Source organism: Vanessa atalanta, chromosome 5, assembly GCF_905147765.1.
Source record: "Vanessa atalanta chromosome 5, ilVanAtal1.2, whole genome shotgun sequence".
NCBI classification, from domain to species: domain Eukaryota; kingdom Metazoa; phylum Arthropoda; class Insecta; order Lepidoptera; family Nymphalidae; genus Vanessa; species Vanessa atalanta.
Window position 1 is genome coordinate 7673693 of NC_061875.1, and position 12215 is coordinate 7685907.

Genomic DNA, 12215 nt, shown 5'->3' on the forward strand with positions numbered 1-12215 from the left:
TAATAAAACAATATTAATTAGGTATTTATGTTAGTGTTGTTAAAGTAAATTATAACAAAATATTTATCCGATATGGAATTAACTGTAGAAGTATTTATTATATGTATAAAACAAAAATGTACAATTCTCATTTAATGCAGATGAAACGCTTAGCACAAATAGTATTATAAAAGAGTAATGGTCTATTTGCGATTTGTAAGAGACCATATTTATTCAGTACTAAATATATGGGTACCGCCTGGGTAGGTACCACCCACACACACACATTCTGACACCAAAAAGCAATACTTAGTATCTTCTTACCAGAAGGGTAAGAAAGCCAGTGAAACAAGGGACATAACATCATAGATACTGGGGTTAGTGATGCATTGGCTATGAAAGAAATGCTTAATATTTCTTACAATGCCAATTTTATGGACGATGGTGATCACTTACCATCTGGTGACTCACTTTCCGGTCTGTCTACCTATACAATAAAAAATGTAATTGCTTAATCGAATGTTCATTTTGAAAATGCGATGTAGAAAAATAAAAAAATAAATACAATAATATTAAATACACATTTTACGTTACAGAATTAATAAGTGTTACACATAGAACAGAAGGCCTCAACGGAGGACCTTACGTCAATGTGTCACTAGCAAATTCAGAGCTTACTATTTCGACACTTGATAATTTCAAAACATACGAGGAAATTGAAACCGCACTGTCCATCGGTTTTACAGCAATGTTTCGATGCACTGATGGTAGCTCGAGAATTTTGGTAAATATTGCACAATATTACATTAATGAATGCTACGCCATGGTAACCTTACTGGATAATCTCCAGGACAATGACCAGGAAGTGCAGTCCAGTGATGAGAAAAGGCTATTGCGTAAACTAATTTATATAAAAACTGCCTCTACGCCTCGTTCTTCAACCATATGCACTTCATAATAATTATATATTTGCTATTATTATATTTTTAATATTTGTATTAGCTTACGAGATATCTTATAATGTTTGCGACGTTAGCCTTTAAAACTGAATAAAAACCTATAATTTGAATATTCAGCATTAGTGCACTATCATTGGTTTTATCCTCTAGTTACCTTGATTTACCTATTTTTTATTTTTACAGGTTTTTAATATAGACATAACCGACACCAACAATAACGACCCTGTGTTTAAACCGACAAACAGTTATGAAATCACAATAGCACCTCCAGTCCCGCCGAACTTTTTACTTACTAACTGCATAAATGATATAATCGTCAGGGATATCGACTTAACAACGGAAAGGATTGACTTTGCATTAGAAGGGAGTCCATTATTTGAGATAGCATACGATAATTCATCTACGGTACCGAAAGAGTTCAAGGCGACTTTGAGAACAACAACATTTATCAGATCGATCCCTGAGGCAATAACTTTCACAATCACAGCCACGGTAATTTATTATTTTGAAACATATGTCTGACTTTCCACCGCACGTAAAAAGTAATAAGCGTAATAATTTTCAAATAAATAATAAATCTATTATTATTAATATATAATATTTAATTGGTTATATTTATGTAACTTTGTATTTTCTATTTAATACTATATTTACACTTATCGGAATCTATATAAGATAAGATATAGAGGGAATTTTGTATAAGATTCCGTTTATGTAAGGCATGCTTCCTTTAATGATATTGTATTCCAGTATTTCCGAGAAGGAAGAAAGTAAACAGGAAATTAGGAAATAGACATGAAAATAATACAAAATAATAACAAATGACAATTTCTTATTCGAAAAACTATTTTTTTATAAAAAAATAAAATCTCGAAGCCTTACTTAAATTTGCCTTAGTTACTTTTTAATTAAAATATTTTGTTTAGGACGTAGATAGAACTGGTGATAGTCGACGAACAGCAACCGCTACGGTTAAAGTTTTAGCAGACAGCCAGTTCGAGTTGCCCGACGAGCCAATTTTCTCGCAACCCTTCTACATAGCAAACTATACAAAAGAACATGAGTTCATTCTACAAGATTCCATTTATCTCCGCCAAGGTTACGACAGTGAAGTTGAATTTAGTTTGGACGGACGTAAGTAATTGCTACTGAATTACATAAGTTCAGTAGACATATTATAAAATATTTTAATGGAACCACTGAATTGAACTGAACATAACGTTTCACTTATATTCTAGAATTTTCTGAAAATTTCAAATTAGTTGCTAATGGAAACCAAATAACCTTCACTGTTACAACTTTATTGCCCGATGAAGCGTTTCAACAAAGAGAAATCTATCTCACAGTTATAGCAGAAAGAGATTACACAAGTGGGGCGAATGCTATGATCGTTCTACAGCTACCTGAAGGTAAGTGAGTACATTACGTACATCTACATGTGTATGTGTTCATTATTTATATTTTAGGAAAACTAGAAACTTAGACTGTCGCTAGTTAAAGCCGGGTTTTATAGATTTTTATCTGAAAACTGCAATCGCAATATTGAAGAATTAATAAAGATGTTCTCGTATATATTACTGTTATACGTCACAATAATATTACATCACAATATAAACATATCCTAGTTTAACGAATGTATAGCTTATCTGTATTAAATTTAAAAACGTTTTAAATTTGTATAAAATCTCAGCGAAAATTATATACGTTTCTTTGAAATAAACATAGGTATTGCTAATATCATGATATTTTAAATTAAATATAATTAGCATATATTTAATTTAAAATGAAAACAATGAATGAATGAATAAATGAATGAAACAAATTTTGAAACAATTGTTTTACTATGTAAAGTTCGTAGACTAAATACGGTTTTTGGAGTTTCATGCATTTTCATGTTTCCTAAACTCGGACGCGGCTATTTTACCTCATTATGATTATGTAGTTCTTTAAGTGTGATTTGAATACGAGTTTTAAAATTATTCAAATTATATTTATCATTACAACTTTTCCATATTTCACTCAATCTGATCACAAATAAAATAACAAAACAATTTTTTATGATGATAATAATCACTTATCAGCATAATTTGATAATTTTTATATGCATTTACATACGTTTGGATATATATTTTTATGTTTTTTTATTTTACATTGAAAAATGTATATAAATAACAATCATAAGTTGCATTAGTATTAAATCCACCTTTTAAAACAATTGCGTGTAAGTTATTATATTTTGTGATAACATTATGATAAATAATAATCGTGTAAATAATAATATATTTACATATAACAGCTTAGTAGAAACATCATAACTCTTTCAAGTCGTTTATATTACTTTTAAAGTGAGTTTGTCATACGGAATTCCCCTTATCAGATTATCATCTTGATACTACGACCATACCATATGATAATTAATTTGTATTTATAATTAATTTCGTGTTTGGCGGTGAAGAAAAATATCGAAACTTACTTGTTGTATAAAATCAGATAAAACTAGCCAAATTTGTATCCATCGCTCCGCATTAGACAGTGTCTTTTGAGGATAACGTTTTAAACCATTATTATCCCAGCAGAGTGATATTCACAGACTGTTCCTAAATAGAATTCTATATCAATTATAAAAAAATATTTGATACTTCTTATGTGTTATCTAGCAATAATAACTATGTATAGCAATAATCGTTAAGCTTCTTCGTAAGGGATTCCCCTTTAAATTTAAATGTCACATTATAGAAACATAAATATAAAATATACATATAATATGTATATATAATTATATATATACTTTGTTTGAACTAAAATGTGAATTTTGTAATAAATTTAGTTTCGGTAACATCAATCAATCTATATTTAACTAAAACAAATATTATCCGACGACGTAAGTTCGAAATGGCTCAAATTGCAGACTAGCTAGTAATCGGAACACAGTAATAAATATCATTAGTGACTACGCGTTTTTATACATAATTATATCTGTATCAGTATAATATGGAGCCCGCTCCAATTACAGGAGAAGTAAAGGCAACAAGCGAATCTGATTTTGTTCTTAGATTATAATCAATGGTATGATTTTTTATGGAATTGTTAATAAATGGCGGTTTGAATGTCTGCGATGTTGCGTATGGAAGTTTGGAAGTTACATTTAGTGTCGCGTATAATGCATTGTTCTGATTTCTAAACATTAACCTACCCTACAGTTATAAAAGCGTTAGACCTATTTAAAAATAAATATACAATAATATTTAATCAGATGTTTTTGTAAGCGATAAAATTGTTTCGAAACTCGATTGCACTCCAGGGGTAGAACAAATAAGACCACCTAGAGTCAGAGCTAACAAAGTCGATTTATTTATTTATATATAAGCTCAAAAAGAATTTGCTCAAACATAACATATATGGTAACGATGTTTCCAAGTCATAACAACATTAATAGCCTGTAAATTTTCCACTGCTTGGCTAGGGCCTCCTCTCCTTTTGAAGAGAAGGTTTGCAGCATATTCCACCACGCTGCTCATTGCGGGTTGGTGGATACACGTGTGGCAGAATTTCAATGAAATTAGATACATGCAGATTTCCTCACTATGTTTTCCTTCACCACCGAACACGAGATGAATTATGAACACAAATTAAGCACATGGAAATTCAGAGGTGCTTGCCTAGGCTTAAACCCCCAAACATCGGTTAAGATGCACGCGTTCCAACCACTGGGCCATCTCGGCTCAAGTCATAACGAAATCATAAAATTTATATAATTCTATGGGCGATACTAAATAATGTTACACAGAATTATTAGCAAATCGAAATTTGTAATTTAATATTTGTTAATTTTACTCCTTTTTCTATTTAAAAAGGTTACATAGTGTGTTGTTACATTATTTCGGTATTGTCAGGTAAGTTATGATTATTTGTAGGCATGTAATCATTTTATATTAAAAATAATTTATTACAAGAACGAAAACCACACTTTTTAATATGTATTTTTATTTATATTTCATTTTATTTAAAATTAATTTTGTTTAGGTTTACAATAAGATTATATATAATTCAGTAAAACAATACGGTATATATATATCTTCACTGTTGTGAAACCAAATGGCCTGACAGATAGAGAACAAGGATTTAAATTAAAGGTTACGAGTTCAAATTCGAACTCTTGATTTTTTCCTGTGTTATGTGTGTGTGTTACAATTCTTTTTATGCTATATTTTTAAGAAAAATATCGTGAGACAACTTGAATCGGAAATAATTCACATGCAGCCATTTTTACCACTAGTAAAGCAGCATTTGTTATATTTTCTTATTTGGTAAACAAAACAACGGAATTTTACACATGGTTTTATGAATTGAAATGGAATATGTAATTCAAAAGATTATACAGCGTTACTACTTATTACAAATGTATATCATTTATAATAACGCAGTATAATCTTTTGAATGTGGCTTTTTCGCATGTTTCTTTGCAGCTAGGGAACTAAGATTTGAGAAGCCTTTGTATAGTGGAACTTTGGAAGCGTATTCTCTAACTCTAGAAGCTATCATTTTAAACATAGGATACTATACTGACATCATTTTTAATCTCACAGGAGGTAAGTACAACTTATCAAGCGATGTACCATTTAAATATCGATAAACTCTTTTATTCGACTGCCCAAGAATGGTTATTTGTACATAAGTGAGTTGACTTTTTACACCATAACTATTAATTGCCTAAACGGATTTATGAGGTATGAGATATCATTAGAAACATTACATCGTCCCAAAAGAAACTAGCTTTAAAATATTTTTGAAAATTGTCTCAATTGGTTTATTATTTGGGGAGTCGTATTTTTTAATTTAAATCTTTTAAATACATTTTATTAATTTAAATATTTATAGAAAACTATTCCACTAAAAAAATGAATTAAACCAAAAAAACATTGTTCAACAGAGTATGAGAATTATTTTACTGTAAAAAATACTCAGAATACAGTATCAATAGAGTTACAACAGGAAGTTTCAGAAAATATCATAAGGGAAAACAATTTCATTGTTTTGATCTTGGTTGCATCTGGTGTAAACGCCATAACAACTTCGGCGACAATTTTCCTGGAAATAGTGAAGCCTGATTTTGATACACCTGTTTTTAGTAACAAAATATATAATGGAATTTATTCAAATGATACAAAAGTAAATTTTCAAGATATTAGCTTATTTCAAGGCTACGATGAAACAGTTACTTTCGATTTGGTGGGAGGTGAGGACTAACAATACATTTATTATATTAAAAACTCTGTAATATTAATTTTCAATACAATGAATGTTTACGAAAACTATAAGCTTTATAAGCTTATTAAGATTCATATTTGATTATATGGTTAAGTCGATATTATAATATTAACTAAACAACAATACTGAAAAAATACGACCTCGAATTGTTGGAAATGTTTTTTTTTTCATAAAATTAAATAAATTGTTTTTTTTTTTTATTTCAGATCATGCAAAGTATTTCTCGATGGAAGCAACTACTAATAATATTGTGCTAGCTTTAAATTCAACCATTCCTGAAGATCTCATATTTGATGAGAAAGTAATATTATTCAATATTGTGGCTGAAAAGCCAAGGACAGTCGGTGCGAATACCGCTGTAGCCCTAAAGTTTCCAGAAGGTAAAATACGTATATGACCCCATTTATATTTAAATTTTAGATTCTAACCTATATCAATTTGGGCTTGTTCATTTAGCAAATATGGCAGGGTTATAAAAAAGTTTACTGTTAGCTTTACATTACACATTTATGTTACAGAACTAACACAACCTACTATTTTAAAGTTTACTAAAAGCACTTACAATGGCGCATTAAAAAACGGCATACTAACAGTAGAAGACATCATTTTAAAATCAGGATTTACACAACAAACAAAATTTGTATTACATGGAGGTGAGCAATACGTAGTTTTTATGGAAAAATAGCACAAAGTTAAAAAAAAATATATATATAATTTAGCCTTAAATATATACCATATTTATTTTATTATTAATATAAATTAAATTGAAAATGATTTCAGATTTCAATCAAGACTTTACTATTTCAAATGAAAATAACGTAGTAACAATCGCAATATCGAATTCAGATTTATTGGAAGAAATTGAAAATAATAAATTTATCGTATTAGAAATAGAAGCAACCGGAGAAAGAGCAGTACCCGTAACAACAACTGTTATTATTGATATTCCAGAAATTATAATTTCATATCCAGTATTTGAAAAATCATTCTATAGAGGTTCTTATACAAGAGATAGTGGATTGGAATTCACAGAGGAAATATCTCTTCAACAAGGTTATGACAGCAGCGTCAAATTTAGCTTAGAAGGAGGTAGAAATAAGTCGATCTTTAATTGATGAAAAAATATTGTCTAATATGGATCATAATTACGTTGAAAATTCTGCTAAACTTTTTTTTTCCATGACAGACTATTCACAGTGGTTCTCCTTAATACAAAAAGATAATTTAGTTACACTTATTACAAATAAAACAAATCCCCTACCTGATGATATAGTTGACAAAAACAGTCACTTGCTGTTTACCGTAGTAGCTGACAAGCTTGGAACTGCTGGTGGAAGAGCAGCAATATATATTGACTTACCAAAAGGTAGATATTTAAGAATTTTTATTATTAATCATCTTTAGATATAAGGCAAATGCATTGATTCAAATTTAATTGTAAATCACAGTACGACTGTAAAAAAGTTGATCTAAGCAATGTTTTGATTTAAAATACCTAATACTCTGGTCTATTAGATTATATATGCTTTTGTTTCAATACAAATGAGTGATGGAGTTTGTAAACACATACGTCATATTATAAATTTATTATTTTAGAAACAAATGATCCTATTGTACTACGATTCGAAAAAAATGAATATATCGGAAGCATAGAAAATGATTCTTTAGAATTAGAACCAATACGACTGTTGAATGTATATGACATATCTTCAATCGCATTAAACTTATCAGGTGGTAAGTATGGTTCAAACCTAAATAACTTTTAATTTTTACTATCATTATTTGATTAATTCAGTTTTATTTTGCAGAATTTGTATCATATTTTAGAATTAATGAACAACCCGATTCAATAACGATTCAACTCCTCGATATACCTAAAGAATTGATTGAAAGTAACAATTTCATTGTACTCAATATGGAAGCATCTCACCCAAATGCTATTAAAGGCCATACAACAATTATTTTGGATATTGTTAGGAATGGAGAACCTCAAATATTACCACCAACATTCGAACAAGCTTATTATTCTGGAGAATATTCAGATCAAGAAGGTTTAATCTTCACAAACATGATTAAACTTAGTCAAGGCTACGATGAAACCGTTTCCTTTAAACTCGAAGGCGGTAAGTCTTTGATATTACTAATTATTATTGAAATAAATTAATATCAAAATTGTATAATATGTTTATTTTTTCCAGATAGTGCTCAATGGTTTTATTTAGTTAAAAAGGATGAAAACAGTTTTTCACTATCCACTAGAAGTGACAATTTAATTGAGGTAGCAAATCAATTTCCTCTAATATTTACAGTCGTCGCACACAAAACTTTAACCGAATCTGTTCGTGCTGCTATTATTATTACTCTTAAAGGTGGTGTATACAAAGATTTTGTTTATATATTATTATATTGCTAACATAAGAACGAAGACCACAACTTACTTATTGTTATAAAAATATTGTATGTAAATATTTTTATACATTAACAGATTGCTACAGAACATATATTGAGATGCATCTGTAATTTGAATATCAAATCAATCAATCAATCAAAATATACTTTATTCAAGTAGGCTTTTACAAGCACTTTTGAACTTCAGTAGTTACTGTTTTTCAACGTCTAAAAATACAGTCATGTTAGTAAATACAATCATATATGTATGTTATGTCTTCTGGCTGGAAGTCAACAAGCATTAACTCCACGCGCTTTATCGTCAATATAATCTTGTATCGAATAATATGCCTTCTTTACTAATGTATTTTTTACAAATGACTTGAATCTATGAAACGGCAAAGCCAAAAATTTCTGCGGGTTTTTTAAATTACTGGTTATCTCGTAATTGGTAAGATTAATTTAGCGGTAATCAATCTTCACCCAGCGTAGAGAGTAGTCGATTTTAGTCAATAGTGTAGATGATAACAAATCCGTGACCTATTGTGTTTACACTTTTATTTTAGATTCAATCATTTTAGATAACGTAAAGTATTACAAGATTACCGATATACAAGAAAAATAGATAGCCTTTAAATTTTTCTTGTTTACATTTGTTACATTTACTTTGTGTTGATATAGCCTTACGTATAACATCATGTTATTCGACACAGATAATACATAACTTTTTAAGGTGTAATACTTACGAGTACAACTATATTAGTAGTAGGTATGTGTATATTATTTATTTATAGTATGTACTCTCGTTAAAAGCGGCCAGTGACATCGCATTCGTAAGTGACTTTTCCCAATAGCCATAATAAAAATCACCATAGACTTAGGCTTTGCTGAAGCCTCTCTGGGTAGATATCACACACTCATCACAAATTCTACCTGTTTTATAAAAAAACGTCTATAAATTTAGCAATACATGAGATCTTACCCGGTTATATTACCAGCGAATGAAATAATGGCACTTGACTTAAAAGCATCATCGTTGAAGTCTAGATCATCGACCGCTATAATAGTACTCCACATCAAAGTGAACAAAACGCTGGTGAATAAAATTTAATTTTGGCAGTCATTATACCAAAGAGGGTCTAGTAGACTTCAGTGAATTAAAAACGTTGAACGTGACGACAAGATCAATTTCATTCGTCGTGATTAATTAATAAATTCACAATTTATTTTAATTGAATTAAGTCATTAGAAAATAAATAATTTACATTTATTTAATATCTCAATTTAAATACTTCGCTATTATACTCGCTATAACACTTATCAATTTGATCATATTACATAGCATAAAATTCTATAGTCTTGTTAGTTCGATAATTCGATAATTCAGTATTATAGATTTCACCGGTTATCCCGAACCGATATGACTTGGGAACTGCTCTCTAAATTTTTTTGTAAAATCGTAACAATTTAGTAAATTGCAATTAAGAATCCTTTTTATCTTCATCTACGGCTGAAGCTCTTCAAAATGAGACCATAATAATTTTTTTATGTGCAGCTGTTGTCCCATAATCGCTGGGACAAAAATCTATTCTTATATATGATTATGTATAATAATACAAGACCGACTAATGATCGACATTAAAAACTTTTTAAAGCATTTTTTGTAGTTGTTGAAGTCAATTTATTTTTTATTCATTATGTCTCATTTTTTAAAACTTTATAACTACTATGGAAACATAAACACTTACACTCTCATGTGTGTCTAAGGAAACTGTTTCATGTGCAATATATAACAAAGCTAATTAAAATATCTATTAAAAAATTAAAACTACTTGATGCTTGTATAATATTTTTTAGAAGTATAAAAATATCTTTAAAGTATCAAAAACAACGTAATAAATTATATGCCATGCATCGTCATTAGTAACATGATTTATATACGGATTTTAAATTAAATATTATATAGTTCCTAATTAAGCAGTTTTAATTTAAAAATACATTTGGATTTTAATTTAATGTTAATTGATTAATAGCAAAATTGTAATGCATTATAAATGTATGTATTGCTTTATATTTTAGAATATACATTCCTCCTTTGAGATATATTTTTCAAATAGTGTTGCCAAGGTAAACGTTAATACATCGGCGCTGTTTCCAATGGAACTCGCACACATAGCGCCCACTGTGCATGCAGACGACTCTAGCTCCGTGCTGCTTCTGATATGCATGCTCTACGCACACGCTTTCCGCATCATAAGTGTATGATGACGTAAGGAAGTCATAATCAAGTAAGCCTCAATAACTCGATGACATACGGGCCTCCCTTGTAATATAAAATACGCAGATTCGATCCAGATCCTTATGGTTTACGTCGTTATGCTTAAATTGAGGAGGGCAAAAGTAATATTAGAAAAAAACAAAAATTAACAGAATCTAAATTCAAATTAAGCTTTAATAGCGGAGAAGTTACTTTAAACAAGAAATAAATTTTATATACGATTAAAAAATTATAGTCTAACTTCGGAAAATAACCTATTTATAACAAGTCGTTATTTATCATGATCAGTTATAATGTGTGTTAACTTATCATAAAATTTATCTTGATGTTTTTTTTTACTTTAAATATGACAAATTATACAACAATTAAAATATGATTGTATCTAAATATTCTATGTACCTACTTAACACATAATATTGGAGACTAATATTTTAATGCTTTATTTTTAGAGACTATCAAACCAGGATTATTATTCAAAATATCTACAACAAAAATTGACGATAAACAAGACAATTCCAAAAACGGTGAAATGTGATCTAAAATATTTTAAATTTTTTGTGTAACAAGATTCTGAAGACTTATTGGGGACATGGTAATTTCTACGTGAACAGAAAAAAGAAGGGAAACAGACCGAGACCAGCAATTTCATATACTTTTAATTCTATTTAAAAAAATAAAAATCTAATTTTAATATCGTTTTTACTTGTAATTACATCTGAATTCTGTAATTGTGTTGTTGTATCTAAATCTGATACGGCGATTGAAAATCTAAGCAATAATAAAACGAATATATTCTAATACTTATTGATTGATCATTCGCTAGTATGATGTACATACGTTGTAATTATATTATACTATCGAATTTTACTAATTTAATTTAAGTGTGTACTGTAATACTGTGTGGTTTTCGTTCTTATTATAATTAATTAGATATAAAGTTAAATAAAGATTACTATTATAAGTTTAGTACATTAATTTTATTTTTGTCATATTTTGTTATTCCCGATCAGATACCGAGGCGGCATTTAATAAAGTGCTTTATAATGGGAAGCTCGAAGATGGCGTAGTATCTCACGAAACGATCACTGTATCAGGATACGATGGCGCGAACATACAAATTATTGGAGGTAAATAATGTAACTTGCAATATTAACTATATACCTTTGAATATAATTTATTTGTATTATCATTATCATCACATTTTACCGTTAGATTCATATAGAATATTTGAATAGAACCCGTTAAAAAAAAAAACAGCCTTAAGCTTAATAAGGCCTCAGTGTACACAATCGGTACGTAAACATATATTGTATGTGGATTTACCCAGCTTGGTAGCGTATCCT

At 29.1% G+C, this 12215-nt stretch overlaps 1 protein-coding gene across 5 annotated transcripts in view; it reads left to right on the top strand.

Moving 5' to 3' along the window:
• Nucleotides 1–12215, top strand: part of LOC125064156 — a 29575-nt gene that overhangs the window by 2069 nt on the left and 15291 nt on the right. For all 5 annotated transcript variants that reach the window (XM_047670995.1, XM_047670998.1, XM_047670999.1 and 2 more), the window contains exons 3-16: nucleotides 576–763; nucleotides 1122–1430; nucleotides 1865–2072; nucleotides 2177–2347; nucleotides 5405–5527; nucleotides 5869–6174; nucleotides 6413–6586; nucleotides 6725–6859; nucleotides 6987–7295; nucleotides 7393–7572; nucleotides 7803–7940; nucleotides 8015–8329; nucleotides 8405–8575; nucleotides 11883–11999. In XM_047670995.1, the coding sequence (XP_047526951.1) occupies nucleotides 576–763; nucleotides 1122–1430; nucleotides 1865–2072; nucleotides 2177–2347; nucleotides 5405–5527; nucleotides 5869–6174; nucleotides 6413–6586; nucleotides 6725–6859; nucleotides 6987–7295; nucleotides 7393–7572; nucleotides 7803–7940; nucleotides 8015–8329; nucleotides 8405–8575; nucleotides 11883–11999 (2844 nt within the window). The remainder of the gene's footprint in view (nucleotides 1–575; nucleotides 764–1121; nucleotides 1431–1864; nucleotides 2073–2176; nucleotides 2348–5404; nucleotides 5528–5868; nucleotides 6175–6412; nucleotides 6587–6724; nucleotides 6860–6986; nucleotides 7296–7392; nucleotides 7573–7802; nucleotides 7941–8014; nucleotides 8330–8404; nucleotides 8576–11882; nucleotides 12000–12215) is intronic.